The sequence below is a fragment of the Stenella coeruleoalba genome (genome assembly GCF_951394435.1).
Source record: "Stenella coeruleoalba genome assembly, chromosome: 1".
Taxonomy (NCBI): Eukaryota; Metazoa; Chordata; class Mammalia; order Artiodactyla; family Delphinidae; genus Stenella; species Stenella coeruleoalba.
In genome coordinates, this window is record NC_137169.1 from 173480227 (window position 1) to 173499689 (window position 19463).

Consider the following 19463-nt stretch of genomic DNA (forward strand, 5'->3'; position numbering starts at 1 on the left):
CTAATCTTTAGATCAGAACTATCTCCACTGTGATAGTTTGTCAAAGGAGTGGTGAGGGGCACGCCCACCTGCTGGTTTCCCTGGCAACGGATGAGCCAAACTCAATTCCCCCTATAAGTGGTAACTTCCCCCTCCCACCAGGAGCAGAGACTGCTGTGAGGTCCTGCCTGCTTCTGCTGCCACAGTTGGGGAGGGGGAGGTGTCACTCCAGGACGTTGCTTCAGATATGTAAGCTCCCCCTAGCCATTAAACCACTGATGTCTCCGTCACTGACTCTTGGCTCTTTCTTCAGTATTGAGGCTTGGTAAGTACTGGGCTTGCAGGCCTGTGGGGCACAGCCTAGCACTATCTTTCTTACATGCCATCTTCTCTATCATTTGTGTAACCAATCTAGTTCAATCTTTTACACAGAATATTCTAGCAGTCTCTCTACATCCAGTCCTACCTACTCCATCCCTCTAGGTTCTAACCATAGCACAGTCAGAGTGATTTCTAAAACAGACGTCTGTTCCTGTTCCTCTTCAGCTTAAACCCTTTATTGGGCCCACTGTTTGCATCATGGATTCCACCCAAGGTTCTCAATGACCTGTTCCTGGCCTGCTCTCTAGACCTGACTGTCCACTATGGTGACCACAAGCCACATATGGCTATTGAGCACTTGAAACAGGGCTGGTCCAAACTGAGGCTGTAAGTGTAAAACATACGCCAGATTTCAGAGTTACTACAGAGAAAAAAGAATGTAAACTGTTTCAGTAATTACTTTATATTGAATATGTACATGTTGAAATAAAAATATTTTGCATATATGGGGTTAAAAATATATTATTAAAATTAATTGTACTTGTTTGTACCTCTATGAATGTGGCTTCTAGAAAACTTAAACATACATATGTGGCTTGCATTATGTTCTAGATGTTTTTCTTACCCTTTATGTTTTCCATCTCATACTCTGCTAAACACCAGGCATGCTCAGTGACTAACAAAGCAAGCTATGGTATTTTATAATCTTATACAGCACACTTTAAATGAAAATTAGAATGCCCTTGAACTATCATACCCTATTCCTCCTGTGATGGCTTTAAAATATAGGCACAGATCCCTTGACACTCCTCCTTTTAAAAGGTAGACTCTAATTCCCCTCTCCTAGAGTGTGGACTGGACTTAGTGACTAAGTAAATAAATAGAATAAAGCAGAAATATCAGTGTGTCATTAAGTGTTGGAATTTCCTCCTCCTCTCCCCTTCCCCCACCCACCTCTCTTAACGATGATTCACTCTGAGTGAAGCCAGCTGCCTTATCATTAAGAGATTCAATGAATCAGCCCTATGGGGAGCTCCACATGACAAGGTACTGACACCTCCTGAAAACAGCTATGTGAATGAGCCATCTTGGAAGTGGATCCTTCAGCCCCAGTCAAGCCCTCAGATGACTACAGCTCTAGCCAGTGTCTTCACTGTAACTTCATGAGAAAACATGGGCCAGAATCACCCAGCTAAGCTGCTCTCAAATTTCTGAACCACAGAAACTGTGAGATAATGTTTGTTGTTTACAGCAGCTGAGTTTTGGGATAATCTGTTACATAGCAATAGATAACTAGTACACCACTCATGCCCTAAATCCCTCCACATTTCCACCCGAGGATAGGAAAAGAAGAGAGAAGAGAAGTTGCTAAGAGCTCAAACTTAGGTTTCACTTACTTAGACATCAAGATTCACTTCAAAACCATCCCCTCTATGAAACTTTTTCTAACAAACCCCAGTAGATTCCCATATGTCTATAAAAAATTTTTTAATTAGAAATGTTTTCACACATTTTGAATTCAGTGTCTTATCCAAAAACATTTCCTGTTTTAAAATTAACTTTTTAGAAATAAAAGTTTTTCTGATAAATACACACAGAAATGTTGGAACAATCTAAAAAGAAGGGAATTTAAATCACCTGACATGTGACCTCACTGAGGAAAACATTACTGATATTTTTAATATCCATTTCACATATAATTTTACATAATATTATTATCTTGCATATGCAGTTTTTCATCTTCTTTTTCTCATGCAATGACCTTGCCTCTCAGTTCCTTGACCTCCTCATATCAGCTACAGACTCCATGGTCAGGCTCTAGACCAAACCTTTGCTCCTCAAAGTGTGGTCCACGGACCAGCTGCATCAGCATTGCCTGAAAGCTTGTTGAATATGCAAAATCTAAGACCCCATCATGCTCTCACCTCAAGACATTTGTACTTGCTGTTTCCTTTGCCTGCAAAGCTAGTCCTTGTATGACTAATCCTTGCAAGACTCATTCCCTCACTGCATTCTGGTCTCTGTTCCAAGGTCACCTGCAGAGAAAAGCCATTCCTGACCTCTCTAACTAGAGTTGCATTCCTGTTGCATTCTACCCTCTCACCCTGCTTTACTTTCTTCATAACATTTATTACCACTTGACATTATTTTAGATGTATTCATTTGTTTACTTCCTTCCACAAATATTTAGGGAACACCCACTATATGTCAGGCACAGTTCTAAGGTCTGGGGACACAGAGGAAAACAAAATAAAGTCCCTATGTCCCCCACACTAACGTAAGCAGGCTCTACAAATACAGTTTGTTAGTTATTATATCATGTTTCTTTACTTATTCATTCCTTCAAGAAGAGGCCCAATCCCTACCATCAACAGAAGGCTCCATGCCAGGGCCCATGACTTAAACCCACCCTGAACATTCCAGCTTCTATATTGAGGGAATTTTTCAATGTGTTTTTGTGCTGTGCTGAGCTAAGTTTAACTCAGTTGCTTTCAATCCCAGTGAATTATCCCAGTACAGCTTCCCTGTAGTGGAAATTTCCCTTACTTGATGTAAGCCGCCAACTACATAGCTAGTAGTTGTCTTATTCTTGTGCAGTTTATCTGACTTCAAAGGGTTCCCCAAAATGGGACCAAAAACTTTTATCACCATCATCGTCATCACCAACAGCAGCAGCAGCAGGGTTAGGCCTGATAAAGTTGACAGGAGCCAGGTTTATCTTTGGTGTCCTCCTGCATCCTCTTCCTACCCTAGTGGGCACCTAGGGCCCATTCCTTGGAGGCCTGGCTCCCAGCGATTTACATGTATTCCCTCCTAAGGTGGCAACTTGCACATCAATGGGAAGTGCTTAGAGACTGCAAAGGAATGGCATACGGATAGCTCATTATGTGCAAGGCTTTGTTTATCCCCGCACAGTCATTTCATCATGCAAGGAAAATACAACCTAGAAGGACACATTTTGTCCGTCATTTTACAGATGGGAAGCTGAGGCTCAAAGAGATTACCTACCTCTCCCATGTCACTCTGGATGGTCTGAAGTCAAAGCTCTGCCCTTCAAGCCTCCTGAGCTTCAAAACTTCAAATTAGCACATTTCTCATGGTAGATTATCAAAGCCCATGATTGGAAGAACTTTTTTTTTTTTTATACAGTGGTGGAGGTGAGAAGAAGTGATGAAAGTGTTGATGAAAAGGGAAGGTTTATGCAGCAAGATCTTTCAGTTACAGGTGGACCAACATTTAAGATAGAATGGATCTCAGACTGTCTGCACAAACCCCTTCATTTTACAGAAATGGAACAGTAAGGCCCAAAGTGGGTGAATTATACTCATTTAAACCTAAATTTAATTTAATAATTATGAGTAGGGAATTGCCATTTCTAAGTAGAGTTTCCAAATTTAGCAACGTTTTCATGTCTACATTCCCTCCAAAAACTGTTGGATAAGTAAAAATGCACAGGTTTGGCATAGGAAAGAATGTGTAATAAAATATTAAGTGGATATATTTTGTTTAGAAACCTCTGTCTTGATTTCTCAAAACTACTAAGGGAAAGGATCAAAATATAATGTATCTCATAGCATAAGCATGTTTACAAGAGCATATAGCATCTTTCTTGTGGCCCATGGAACATGGGGCTCCCCTTTCTACAGGTGGTTGACGGGGCAGAAAGGCAGTTTTATCCCTTAGAATGGCAGGGATAGGACTGGGTAAGGAGCAGTCCATTTATAAACTCGAATGTGATCAAAGAAAACGTTTATTGAGCTCTTACTCTGTGCCAAGTGTTTTTTTGTACTGTTTTTGTTTTGTTTTGTTTTGGCCATGCCTGGTGGCTTGCGGGATCTTAGTTCCCCCACCAGGGATTGAACCTGGGCCCCAGCAGTGAAAGTGTTGAGTCCTAACCACTGGACTGCCAGGGAATTCCTGTGCCAAGTACTATATTGCCAATAGGTAGGGTACGGTCTGATTGGTAAGATATGATATACACTAAGGAAATTATGTAGTTCTTGTGAGTATAAATATACATGTTAACAATAATTAACACCTTCTGTTGGCAAATGTAGAAGGATAATATTTTGATGTATTAACTGAAATGTTTTCCCTTCTCAGTAATTCTTGTTACCTGTGAACCTCTTCCCATACAGTCTTTCTTGGCACACTGCGTTGGGGATGGGATTATACTACAGAACAAAAGAGGAAAATTCTTGCCTTTTGAGTTTCAAAACGTGAAATCTTGGCAAAAACAATATGTTTGGAAGAAAAATAGATCTGGGAATGGTCATAGTATTTTCCTACTCCTAAAATAAGATAAAACTAGGAAAAAAAGAAAAAAAAGCTGGTGGCGGGGAGAGGTGAGAGCAAAAGCAGAAGAGCTAGACCCTTGACTGGGTCACTAAGCAGAGGCCTGTACTCCGTTCCCTCTGCCCTGACCCCCTCTGGCTGAGTTCCCACTGCAGAGGAGAAACAGTAGACACTCCAGGGGAAATCCTCTCATCCAAGATGAGAATCTGTGGCCAGCAGCCGTCCCCCAGCCACCCGCTGCTGCCTCCAGGCTCGGGTGAAACCTCACAGACCCCAGACCCTTATGGTCGTTCACCTAGCATTTTACTGAGACAGCAGAGAAGAACGTCTGGCTAGGAAAGCATATCGGGACGGAGAGGACCCGAGATGGCCGAAAAGCTCCCCCCACGTGCCATGGAGTTCAGGGAAAGAACGAAATATTTTCTAAGTGCCCGAGAGTATTGAAAGAGTACTGAAAGATCTTGTGGCCAGAGATCAGGACACAGCGGTGACTGAGGTGGAATAGAAGCACTGCGGGATGATACTCAATTCAACCAATGCCAGCATGGACTGATGGGAATCCCTGGACTGGTGTCTACTCCCAACTTTCTCTCCCTAGCCCATGCTAACACACTCTGAAAGCCCCCTACATCTACATGAATACCCCAGGTTTGTGATCTCATTAGATAATAATCCGGCCCCCAAAAAAAGCCCCCAGTTCCTCACAAACCCAGTCCCATCCACGCATCCATATTTAACCAGCTTCCTTCAGAAATATTCTTGCAGGGTTCAACTAAATCCCCCACGCTACCGGCACAAATACTTCCCCCCATTCCCCCATCCTTAGGAAGTAAAGACCAGACAACATAGTCTGTGCAACAGCCCATGGTGCATCAGAAGAGAGAGAAGAATAAGGTCTACAGTGATCCTGGGTTCCTGCTACATAAAAGATCTCCCTTTGGAGCTCAGCTATTAAATCTAGAACCTGACAATAAAAGCGGGGGAAGTTTCTCTTCCAAACTCCCCTCTGCCCCTCAGCCCCTAGGTCGGCCCTTTTCCCACCTCTGTGTCCCTCTTATAAAGTCCTCTCACTATCTCCCCATTGCAACCTGAAACCCATTCACATATAAGTAAGTGACTCAGAATAGTCTGAGGTTTAACTTCCCCTCCTTCTTTGCTCCCACAGCTAATCAGTTGTTAAATTTACCTCCTTGCTACCTTTCCTCTGCTTTTCATTATCTGGGAGTGCTGTTCTCTGACTATCCCCTCTTCTCAGTCCAGGAACACAGTGGACTTGCACTTCCTCTTTCTTGAAGTTCATCATGGCCAGCCATGTGACTCGCTTTGGCCAAAAAAATGTGGGCAGGGATGACATGCTGCTTCTCCTGGAAGTATTCAATTGCTGTATGTGACACTACAGCACTTTCTTCTTCCGACCATTGGAACCAGCAACATTCTAGCTGTTGGAGGTTCTGTTGATCTGATTTCCAGTTTCCAAGTCTATGTACAAGGACTTGCAATGTGAGCAAGAAATAAACATAAGTTTAACTAATTCACTGGCTTTTACTGAATCTGTTGGAAAAGATTACAAGAGGACACGACCCCCTGTTGACCCACGAGCTGGACCAGGGCAACTGGAGGCTTCTCACCCCTCCCCTGTCCTTATAACGTATGCTCTGCCCACAGTTCCCACAGCGGGAGCCATTTTCAAGGATGCAGCCTTGAGATAGTAATGTGTTGTTGAGACCATCTGGACTGAATACATGACTGAATCCAGTTAAGGCCTCTATATAAACTTTTAAGATCCTGGAGGGTGGGTACAGAGATCTACTTATCTTGCGGCTGCCCAAGATAAGCCTTGTATGTAAGTTCCCTTGCTTATTAAAACTGCCACCTACCAATAGAAGTGGCCTGCCTCTTTCTTCAGTCTCTCCTTGCTCTCTCTACAGGAGCCAGTTGCAGATTTCACCTGGGAAATTCCTTAGGTTGTAAACCAGCAGCATGATAATCTTGCCCATCCTAACATACCTGGGCTACTGTTGGGTTTCAGGCTCTCATCACTTCTCATCTGAGCTCTAACACAGGCTACTCAAAGTGTGGTCTGTACACAGGTGTCAATCCACAAGATACCGCTGGTCTGCAATTAGGCAAGTACAGAAATTGAGAATAAACATTTAGAAATTCATATAACAATTCAACTGGTTAACTTTATCTGTTGACTCTCTAATAATAAATATTTGGGCTTGTAGTCCCCCCAAATCTTAGCACTGGGCCTTTCCATGGGGTCCTGCAAAAATGCTTCTCAAATTAAATTGGATCAAGGCTTCATGATTAAGAAATAAAATTACGGTGGGATTCTAAGCAATAGCAAGCATATCTGGGGGATATTTATGGTGTAAGACTCTTCCTCATTGAGTGTGAAATCATCATTTAAAAATTCCCTGAGTCTACTCTTTGTACCAGCACAAAATTTAGCTCCAACAAGCAAAGAAACTTTCTGAGCTCTTTCTCATTTAACATTAATTATTGTTTTAGGTTTGCCTACATAACAGCATGGAGATGATCGGATTTATTCTTTGGAATAAAACTTATAAATATATTGCCTATGAATATGATTTTCCAAATTACCCGCACACAGCTTGACATTTTGATACATTTGTTCAAGAGTCCAAGAGGATAATGTAACTGATCCCTAAATCACTAAAAAACTCCCTCCACGGGCTTCCCGGGTGGCGCAGTGGTTGAGAGTCCGCCTGCCAATGCAGGTCCCGGTCCAGGAAGATCCCACATGCCGCGGAGCGGCTGGGCCCGTGAGTCATGGCCACTGAGCCTACGCATCCGGAGCCTGTGCTCCGCAACGGGAGAGGCCGCAGCAGTGACAGGCCCGCGTACCGCTAAAAAAAACAAGAACAAAAACAAACTCCCTCCAGGACTAAGTAGAGCTAATATTTTTCTTCCCAAGGCCTGTTTGACACACATTAATATATTTCTCTGCACCATACAAGACTCTGAAAAGAACAGGGGGCTAGATATTAAGAGACCTGGCTCTAGTCCTCATTACCCACTCACTTGCTACTACATGAAGCTGTTGCTTAACCACTTGGTGCCCTAATTTCTCCACCTACTGAATAAGCATAATAAATTAATAATAGCAAGTAAATAATATCAGCTCTGTTGTGAGAATCAAAATAAAGAGTACTGAAGTACTTCGTAGTGAATAAATTGCTTTACAACTATCATTTAGCATTTATATGTAATACTGCCTTGTAACATTCTCAGTTATCTTGTACACATAGATTTTCTCCTTTTAAGCCAGAAAATAAGTCTTTGAGAGGTGCACTGTGTAATGTTTCTCTGTATGTTCAGTCCTATGGGACAAATAATATACATACAATGATTGTTTGAAAGTTGTTTAATTTACCAAAAGTTGTTGAACCCCTTCACCGTTAAGTAAACCGCATAAACTTCAGACTTCATACACTGCATGATGGGTATTCCTCACTCACATTGGCAATAGTCTTTTAGAGTTTTGGCTAGGAGAGTTGTAATTGGCTATCTGAGCTCCTTGAGAGCACAGGTCATATCTCATTCACCTTTGTTACTTCAGCACTTACCACAGTCATCTAAGCACAGTTAATGTCTGAAGATAAATTAGCATGTTAATAAATTAATGAACTTTAATTAAATACTTCCTTAATAGTACCTCCATTTAGTACTCTGCAATCTAAAAAGCCAATCTTTGTTTGATTTTAGTTAAATTGATTTTTAATCTTCCAGAATCATCTAAACATTTTAAAAGCAGACCTGTCCAATAAGTCACGTGATTTCCCCACACTCTTCCCTTAGTTAGCCCAAGCAAGTTCTTACTCAAAGATCATTAAGCCGATTAGGCTGTAGGAGTGTCGGTGGTAAGGAATGGGACAGCTCTTGGTCTGAAAGGAGGGAAAATTGTACTGATTGTTCAGAATACGACACTACTCTGCATATGTGAACAGTCAAGGTAAAATACAGCAGATGAGTAAAGTGCTTCTGTCTAGAAGAACTATAAACTTTGGCAGGAACCACTGTGCTGCAGCAGTGAAAGGCCTCCTGCTGGGGCTGCAATGGAAAAAGTGACCTCAGAGAGGAATTCAGAACTAAAATGCTCAGAAAGATGAAATATCATGAAGTTTTGGTTAAGTCACTTGGTTCCAGGAATATAAAAGTGTAAAGCTGTTTCAGTTTTTTAAAAAACCGCAGATTACATGAACTTTGTAGATTATTATTCTATTCTAGTTGTAGCTTAGAATTCCAAAGTGCCTCCACCCTCATGTTCTTCACAAGAGACCTGTGGTGTTTAGGAACACATTCTCCTAGAGGGGCCCAGGCAAGGGAGCAAAATAAGTCAGTCTGGAGTCATTGGACCTAGATCACTCAGCGTTCTACTAAGCCATCCCAGCGCAGAGGGTGCACTCACTAGGGACCCCAAAATACACAGGCAAAGACAGCACTAGAGAGGAATCATTGCATACCCTTTCCCCCACCCTGCTCCCATCTAGAGAGGGGCTTCCCTTTAACGGAAAAGTTTATAGGTATAACAGCAGCAGTTTATGTCTCTCACCACTGGGATTTAGCCAGTTCAATGAGTGTTTCACAGCTGGGATCTGTTGCTAGGTGATCTGCTCTTGAAATTTTATCTAATACATTGGGCTTTTGCAAGGAAAAAATGAAACGCATCATGGCATATGGATATGAACAAAACCATAATCTAGGAAAAAACATCCACCCACCCTGGCCCCAAACAAGCTTTGATTTTTTTTTTTTTTTTTTTTGTGGTACGTGGGCCTCTCACTGTTGTGGCCTTTCCCGTTGCAGAGCACAGGCTCCGGACAGGCTGCTCCGCGGCATGTGGGATCTTCCCGGACCGGGGCACGAACCCATGTCCCCTGCATCGGCAGGCGGACTCTCAACCACTGCGCCACCAGGGAAGCCCCAAGCTTTGATTTTTAAATATAGATTTATATTTTGAGTAAAGCATGAATCAAGTCACATATTTAATGTCAGTAGACAGCGTAATTTTAGAGTTATGCCAGAAAGAAAAAGGGAGGGGGGTATGAGCACATAAAACTTACTTATATTTTTATTTATGCTATTTCCCACAGATTGAAAATAAACTTTCAAGAGCACCACTTCTCAAGTTAATTCATTCCTGAAGTCTGAAAATTTTGTGCTTATTTAGCAGTGCCCTCTGGTGTCCAAATGGATCATTTTAGTTTGCCTTCAGGCAAAAAGTAAACCATTAAACAAGTCTACAATCAGCATTCATTCATTCACCAAATATTTATTGAGCACTATGTATATGCCAGTTTGTGGAAGGTGGTGGGATACACAGATGTATAAAAAAAGACATGGTTTGTTATGACTTATATGTGGAATCTAAAAAATAAAATGAACTAGTGAATATAACAAAACAGAAACAGACTCAGAGATACAGAGAACAGAATAGTGGTTACCAGTGGGGAGAGGGAAGGAGAGAGGGGCAAAACAGGGGTAGGGGATTAATAAAATAAATATGTAAAATAAATATGCAACAAGGATACATGTACAGCACAAGGAAATATAGCCATCATGCTGTAATAACTTTAAATGGAGTATAATCTATAAAAATATTGAATCACTATGTTGTACACCTGAAACTACTGATAAAATATAATACTGCAGATCAACTATATTTCAACTAAAAAAATTTTTTAAAGATACAGTTCTTTGTTCTGTTCTTAAGGAGTCCATAGCCTAACAAGAAAGACAAGTGTAAATGCAATTACAAAGTTACTTGATCAGGCAAAAGAAATCACTTTACCTATTTTTCACTAAAATGAGACTGACAGAGGCGGGTCATCTCCATTTCCAAACTGTCCTGGACCATTACTCACACTAGCAGGTATCTGGCTGGCTTTGGACAGAACAACTTCGGTCAAGTACACAGGGAACATTCTGAAAAAGAGTAGACATCCCAGGACATACAGTGAGATTAAGACCTAGTTTTAAAGATTTCTGTAAGAAAGCTCCTTTCACAGTCAAGACACTTCTGGTCTTGTAGTTACATAGGGGCCCACTGGTCACCAGATCTGACACACAAATCTAACATTCATTAAGCCTTACATTTCTTTCTGAAAATGCAGACTGTTTTTCTAGCACTGTAATGAAAGCCCTCAAAAGGAATCAAATGGCAGAGAGGCTAAGAACTGATCATAAACTGTTTTAGGATCCTTAGATCTGCAAATTGCTGACTAGGGTTACAGAAACCCATATTGTTCTGAATTGGTGCATCTTTGGGCCTTCTAGGGAAGCAGAGGGAGTCTGAAGGAGTTGCCAAGACCTTCCATCAAGAAGGAAAGTAAAATTCAAAAAATATCAAAGGAAAGGAGTTCAGGAACTACTATAGATCAAGAATGATGCTTTATACAATTTTGTAATTTTCCTACTTTTGGTCGTTTTTCCATTCTTGTAATTGTTGTTTCCCAGCGTAATTAGCCATGACTTGCTCCTCACCAACAGAATATGGCAAAGGTGACAGGATGTACATGACTACATTACACGATATTAGGAGGTCCATCCTGCTGACTCTCTCTCCCTCACTGGCTTTGAGGAAACAACCAGTTGTGCTGGCAAGGCTCATGTGGCAAAGAGGGTGCCCTCTTACCAACACCCCACTAAGCTGAAGCCCTCAGTACAAGTGCCCACAGAGAACAGAAAGCTGCTATCAACCACATGAGTGAAAAAGCAGGTTTTTCCCCAGTGAAGCCTCAGATGACACTGCAGCCATGGCCAACACCTTGACTGCAACCTTACAAAGGACCCAAATTTGAGATATTAAATGTGTGCTATTTTAAGTTGCTAAGTTTGTGGTGATATTAGTATGCAACAACAGATAACTAATATAGATCTCAGGACACTTTTTTATTTTAAAACATTTTTATTATAAAAGTAATACAAATAGAGAAAAACTAAAATATTGAAGAAAGACAAAGTCATCCATTTCCTGCCCTGCCATCCTATTATAATCAGTTAGTAATTTATTTTGTCATCTTTTTATTATATACTTGGTGTGTTATTTATAGCCATCGTCATACACATTCATATACTTTTGTATCTTGCTTTTTGTTACTAAATATTTTCTCATGTTTTTCGGTAATTACTAATTTTTAATGGGTACATAACACACCATTCATTAGCTATATATGTTCATTGACTATCTCCCCAGACCAGTGGTTGGCAAACTATGGCCCTGTATTTGCAAATAACTTTTATTGGAATACAGCCATATCCATTCATTTAGATACTGTCTATGGTTATTTTTGTCCTACAAACAGCAGAGCTAAGAAGTTGTGAGAAAGCCTATATGACCTGAAAAGCCTAAAATATTTCCTTTCTGACCTTTTCCAGAAAAATTTTGCTGACCCTTGCCTTAAACTTTTAAGTCATTTATAATTTGGATTATTATATGCCCCAAAATGTCACTTGAAACATCTTTGGGCATATATGTTTATACCTTAGGCAACTTAATTGGGAGGTATTAACAAAAGTGGAAAAACTGGGTTTACTTAAGAAAGATGTTTTTAAGGTTAACACTGTCCCCTACTATCTCTCTTATAATATTCTAGCTTATGATACAGTACAGGTGGTGGTAATAAGAACAGAAGAAAAAGACCCAGTACTCTTGTAGGTAGCAATTCTCTGGTCCCTATTAATCTAGACATGTAATTTTACACTCTGGATGAGCATATTTTTAGTTTTGATTTAAAGTCAACCAAAGAGGGAAGTGACAGTAATTGCAACATGAAAAAACCAATTGAAAGAATACTTTCTACTGGGGATGAAAAAGCAGACTAAAGTAAACTCTCCAGATGTCAAGGTGTACCTGAAATGCCATTCCAGGCTAGCTGTAGTGACCAAAAGGCACTGAGAGGGTTGAGTAAGGGAAAGAGGTGGCAGTCTCAACAATGTTCTACCCTTCTGAACACACCCTAGGCATAAACTTGTATACAACTATAATTAAACTGTCTCCAGATGAGAAAGTTCTAGAGCAACTACCCTATATTTCTGAATAAAATAAATTCTTCTATCTGGGAAAGTTTTATTCTTCAAAAAGAAAACTTATGGAATGGGACCAGCTAAGTCAACCCTGACTATCTCTGAGATAAAAGATGAATCAGGCTGATGGGTCTCAATCCAATCTTGTGTGAATAAAGCAAGCATCGGGAAGTATAGGTGTCATCTTCTAAGGGAAATATTCTGCAACATAAAAAAAAAAAAAAAAGATAAGGATGGACCTTTTCCCCAATAGATAATGTAATTTAAAAGCAAAACTAGGAAGATATGTAATGTGATTATGCCAATTATGCCAACAATATATGTAAAGAAATCATATAAAACACATTTACTTATTAAATTGTTCCTGTCAAAATGTCAACCAATTTAACATTTCCTTAAAGAAGTGTTTAAGTGTTCTCAGAACTATTACTATTATAAGCCTTTACATTCCATCCCAGTTACTCATCAAATCATTAAATGCATCATGACTTCATGAAGTACTCTGGGAAACTATGAAATTTTCTGTAGAGTAGGGAAGTCAAATTATTTTTGTGAAAACAGCTAGGAACATGTTACTTTGAACAGAACATAGCCATTTCTGAGGTGTGAAAAACCAAGTCATTTTTTTTTCTTGAATGTTCATATTGCAAAAGAAGTGATGGTTCTGTGAATGGATTGATTCACACTTAAAATCATGTCATAACTTCCTTCTTTTTTCAATGTTTACTGATAGTTGCCCCAAAACTGACCTGAGGATCTGGCAGCATAAATCCATCAGTAAGTTTGTAATAGACTATTGTGGAGTCAGACTCCACTATGGCCAAAGTAAAAGACATCGGCAAATCTGGATCACCTTGCAATTTTCGAGATGCCTTCAAGATCTCCCTTATCCTGAAAATAAAGTCACAACACATTTAGCATTCACAATCACGCAATTAATAATAAGATCAAATACTGTAAAATCTTGGAGAAGAGGTAGGCAATAACATTATTTCCATAATGTGGACTCAGGAAATGTATGAAGGCTCAAATATAAACATTTAAAGTTGTCTTCTTATACAGAAAATCTTGCAAATAAGAGCTATCTACTGACTTTCAGACCTTCTCTTTTGTATTCACCCATCTCTCCTGATCATCACACCTGAGAGAATCAAAACTGCATTTAGGAACCAACAGAATGGGACACTAACAGTATTTAGGGCATCTAAATTAGCTAAAGATCCCGGTTACTCATTTTTCCATTTTCCAACTTGGTATCTTACAGTGGAACAATTTGGTATTCAGGTTTGTTTCTTTAAAAATAGATTATAGTAAACATTTCCCCATGTTTCTACTGGTGTTAATAATTACAACCTTTATATGGCTATATAATATTCTATTGCTTCATAATTTATCCAATCATTCCCCTATTGCTGTAAAGTTCTTTCAGGTTTTTTGTGAGGAGGAGGGTGCTAATGAAGGTAAGCTGTAATAATCATCTTTCTGCAGGTAGTTGTTTCTTTTTAAATAATTCTGTTGGGTCTTTCCAGGTATCAGAATTATTAGATACAAATATAGATATTTTTGTAGCTCTCAATATGTATTCTGTTACTTAATAAAAGCTAAAAGAAAAATACAGAGAGAAAAAACTTTTTTGTAAAATTATATATCAAACATCAATGTTATAAAGGATTTCAGCTTGCTTGCTGTGGAAAATAATCTACTAAATCCAATATCTAGGTCTTCAAAACACTATTAGCTTTTGTTTACCACAAACTAAAAATCCTTATTACCTACTCAATAAAACCTGTATTCAATAATTCAGTAAAATATAATCTCCAGAGGAGCTTTATTAAAAAGGCAAATTAAAAAATGATCAGTTGTTTTTTCATGAAGGTAACCAATTTTCCAGGAATTAGAAAAAGATTTACTAGCATATTAACATGCTACAACTGAATACATAAATAACTCAACACTATATTCTCTTTAACAAAAGTCTGATTTATCCCTTTAAATTCTACTCCCAACCCTAAGTAAAAATTCTTGTGATTCTTCACCCATCCTACTAGCTACTGAATCTATAAAGTATCTAAAAAGAAAAGTCTCTGCTTTGAAATATTCTTCCTATAGTAATTATAATGCTTTTTAAAAAACCTGTGGTGGAGACAAGATTTTAAAAGTGATTTAAAACAGCAATAAACTTCTAGAAAAGCTGAAATTAAATTGTTCTTGCTAAACCATCATTTAGTCACTACATGTTACAGAGTGATAACTGGTTTCTTAAAACAGTCACAAAAAGCTGCTTACCTACTATCATTTAAATTTCACAGGTATGTAATCAGATAAGGAGAGAATGAGTTTCTAAGTTTGTTTCCTCATAGTCAAACCATTTCTAAAATGATCTTGAAAGAGTCAATTCAACAATATGGTAATACTGGATAAATAAAATGTTTACCTGACAAAATCTTAATTCCTTTTCAAGAGTCAGCAAAGCATCATATTCTCTCTGAAGTCTTCCCTGCCACCTTTCCCCAACCCTACAGAGGCACCTTGTGCAAACCTACATTACTGCAATCACTACCTTGTATTTATATTTACATCTAAGTGTCTGTTTTCCACTGGATTGTACCCATTTTGAGGGTCAAAGCATTTTTATAAAAATTGTTAATGCTCAATATATAGTAGAATACTTGGGTAGAATGAATGCGGCTTTTTTTCCCTTATAATATTTATTTATTTACTTCATTCATTTTGTCTGTGCCGGGTCTTAGTTGCGGCATGTGGACTCTTAGTTGCGGCACGCATGTGAGATCTAGTTCCCCGACCAGGGATCGAACCTGGGGCCCCCTGCATTGGGAGGGCGAAGTCTTACCCACTGGACCACCAGGGAAGTCCCTGAATGAGGCTTTTTGAATGAAGGTTTCCATATGGCTACAACTAACTCTTCAGGCATATAAACTTTAAAATATTTCTGATAAACATTTTTCTAAAATTTATTATGCAATTCAATTACACTAAATAAAAGTTAAACTTGTCTTGACAGTTCAGGATCATCATTTTTGGTACTTATTATTGTAGATGACAGTGGTAGATGGTGTACCAAAGAACTCCTTAGAATTTAATTTCTTAAAAGTTTCTGGGGCTTCCCTGGTGGCACAGTGGTTGAGAGTCCGCCTGCCGATGCAGGGCACATGGGTTCGTGCCCCGGTCCGGGGGCATCCCACATGCTGCGGAGCAGCTGGGCCCGTGAGCCATGGCTGCTGAGCCTGTGCGTACGGAGCCTGTGCTCCGCAGCGGGAGAGGCCACAACAGTGAGAGGCCCGCGTACCGCGAAAAAAAAAAAAAAGTATCTGATATTTGCTTGCTTTTAGTTCATCAAAACAGTCAAATTGTTTTATCATTTGTCTCTATACCAGGGCCTGGCAAACTATGGTCACCTGTTTTCTATGGCTCATGAGCTAAGAATAATCTTTACTACATCTTTAAATGGTACCTTTTGAATGGTCATATAAATACCTACATAATAGCCTCGATTTTGCCACTCTGTCCGCAAAGCCCAACATATTTACTATCTAGCCCTTTAAGAAAAGGTTTGCTGACCCCTACTCTACATTATGAAAAAGGTTAAGGGGGCTTCCCTGGTGGCACAGTGGTTAAGAATCCGCCTGCAAATGCAGGGGACATGGGTTTGAGCCCTGGTCTGGGAAGATCCCACATGCCGCGGAGCAACTAAGCCCCTGTGCCACAACTACTGAGCCTGTGCTCTAGAGCCCTCGAACCACAACTACTGAGCCCGCATGCCACAACTACTGAAGCCCGCACGCCTAGGGCCCATGCTCCGCAACAAGAGAAGCCACCGCAATGAGAAGCCCGCGCACCACAACTCAGAGTAGCTCCCGCTCGCCGCAACTAGAGAAAGCCTGTGCACAGCAACGAAGACCCAATGCAGCCAAAAATAAAAATAAATAAATAAATTTATTTATTAAAAAAAAAGGTTAAGAATAAAAATGGTAAGATATGATCACCAAGGCAGTGTTCCCTTTTTTTTCAATATTATTTATTCAAGAGTCAGCACAGAAGGTTTCACTTCTAATGAGGATATAAAAGATCTCAAAAGACCACCATTCCTATGACAATAAAGAGAAAACACCTGATTTGCTTAACAATATGCCATTTTTCTTTAATGCCATAAAAGAGAGGTAAACACAAAGAAGTTTAAAGGAACTAAATTCCAATGAGCAATGAGCCCTGCCAGGGTAGAGACCAAGACACGGCCACTTCCATCCCTGAGGGCAACTGCCAAGTCTGGCCACAGTGGCTGGAAGAGTAAGCCAGTCATACACAAGCAACTTCATTGGGACCAGGAGAAGAAAGCACTACTTGTAAAAATGGCACGTGAACTGGCATGGTGGAATGGAATCTTAAAAGCCACCAATCCCTCCAGTTCACCAACTCTCACTCATGTCACTTTTGCTGTGTTTAAGCAACAGCATGAGAAGCTGGGGAAGGGACTGGAAAATGGCAAGTAAGCCCTAATCACTAAGCCCTGCTGAAGAGAGAGGGCTGATCCCATTCTTAAGACATTTGAAACCAAGAAGAGAACTGAGATAACTGAAGCTGCAATTCAGCCATGATTCCTCTTGACTTCTGATTTGATTGACTAAACTAGACACTAATTCTACCTGCCAGATAGAGGAAAGGATGAGCTCTTTGGAGGCGGGGAGTAGAATCGACATCCGCCTATCAACATCAGGCTTTTCTTCATACACAATGTCCAGCATCCAGTGAAAAACTCTAAGCTACGCGAAGAAGCAGGAAAATATATCTAATAATCAAGAGCAAAAAGTCAATACAAGGTGGCTGTCAGAAAACTAAGGCTATTGAAAAACAGATGTTGGAATTAGTAAAGACTCTAAAATAACTATAATAAATGTTATAGCATTGAGGAAAAAGACAGACAAAATGAGTGACAAGATGAAAAATATAAGCAAAAAAATGAAAATTCTAAAGAAAATGAACATTCTAGAATTTAAAAATGTATTTTCAAAGTATTGACTAGGCTTAATGGTAGATTAGGCACAGCAAAAGAAAGGATTTAGTGAACCTGAAAACAGGTCACAAGAAACTTAACTGAAGTACAAAGAGAAATTTTTTTTTCTTTAAATAAAACATCAGAGGCCTTTGATGCAATATCAGTTTAACATATGTGTAAATAGAATTACAGAGGAAAATAAGGAGAGAATGGTGTGTGTCTTAGTCCGTTCAGGCTGCTATAACAAAATATCACAGACCAGGCAGCTTATAAACAACAGATATTTATTTCTCAGGGTTCTGGAGGCTGGAAAGTCCCAGATCAAGGCACCAGCATGGTCTCATTCTGGTGGAGGTCCTCTTTGTGGCTCATAGCCAGCACCTTCTTACTGTGTCCTCACATGGTAAAAGGGGCAAGGGATCTCTGTAAGGTCTCTCTCTCTCTCTTTTTTTAATAAGGCCCGCCCGGATAATCCAGGCAAATCTCCCAATCATAAGATCCTTAATCTCATCTGCAAAGTCTCTTTTGCCATAACATATTCACAGATTTCTGGTATTAGGCTGTGGGCGCTGTCAACTACAAACTGGCACTTGCCATTAGCACTTGCCAGCTACCTCTACAAGGATTAAGTCATGTGCTGCTGCAGCTGCTGACTTTCGACACCCCCTGAAAGGAGTTCAGTGTGGAGAGCAGAAATGAGGCACCCTGTGCTCTGGGAAAAACTAGCAGAACAGGTCTTCCGATAGTTAGATATTTTCAGGAGCTGATTTTATGAGCCCAATTCTTGTATCTCCTCATATCTAGAAAAGCACTAAAATCCTTTGTGGTGACGTCTGCTCCTCGTGACTAGCAGAAACCTTCTGCAAAAAATGTGTGCTTAACTGCAGGTACTCCCCCTTCACCAAAATCACATATATACTGACCTTTCCCCCCTACCTCTTTGGAGCAGTTTCTCAGAGCTATCTGAAATGTGAGGTCTTTTTTTAAGGCACTCATTCCATTTATGAAGGCTCCACCATCACGGCTTAAGCACCTCCAAAAGTCCCACCTCCTAATACTCAGGGTTTAGGATTTCAACATATGAAACATAGGGGATACATTCAGACTCTAGCAGTGTAGAAGAAACAGCTGAGACTTTTCCAAAATTGTTGTCTCTGAATGTAAAGTGTCTCTTTTACAGACAGCATGTAGTTAGATCTTGTTTTTACATCCAGTCTTATAATTTCTGTCCTTTGACTGGACTGTTTAATCCATTCACATTTAAAATTAATACTGATATTGTTGGATTTATATGTATTGCTGTTTGTTTTCTATATATCACATGTCTTTTTTGTTCCTCTGTTCCTCCTTTACCACCTTCTTTTGTAAAAAATTGATGTTTTCTAGTGTACCATTTTAATTTTAATTTGTGTTGACCCCTGAACAACACAGATTTGAATTATGCAGGTCCAATTATACGTGGATTTTTTTCAATAAATATGTACTATAGTACTACATGATCCCTGGTTGGTTGAATCTGCGGATGCAGAACTGCAGATACAGAGAGTCAACTGTAAAGTTACACTTGGATTTTCAACTGTGCAGAGGACTGGCACCTCTAACCCCTGCATTGTTCAAAGGTCAACTGTACTTTTTCGAGTTTCTTAGTGGTGGTTCTAGAGATCACTATAATACATTAGTATCTTAATTTATCACAATTTACCTCAGATTAATACTAATTCAATTCTAAAACAAATATAGAAAACTCCAGTATAACTTTCATTCCTTTCTTCCTCCTTTGTGCTGTCATTGTCATATATATTAT

General features: G+C 39.7%; 1 protein-coding gene across 8 annotated transcripts in view; it reads right to left on the reverse strand.

The window, feature by feature from the left end:
• Positions 1 to 19463, reverse strand: part of TSEN15 (tRNA splicing endonuclease subunit 15) — a 135731-nt gene that overhangs the window by 86439 nt on the left and 29829 nt on the right. For 5 of the 8 annotated variants that reach the window (XR_013828177.1, XR_013828178.1, XR_013828179.1 and 2 more), the window contains exons 4-6: positions 13398 to 13539; positions 10415 to 10548; positions 6604 to 6712 (exon numbers count right to left, since the gene is read on the reverse strand). Coding sequence is in view for 2 of the 8 variants with exons in the window: in XM_079920366.1 (XP_079776492.1) it covers positions 10489 to 10548; positions 13398 to 13539 (202 nt within the window). In the remaining 6 variants the exon portion in view is untranslated. The other 3 variants (XR_013828182.1, XM_079920366.1, XM_079920367.1) reach the window with 3 other exon arrangements.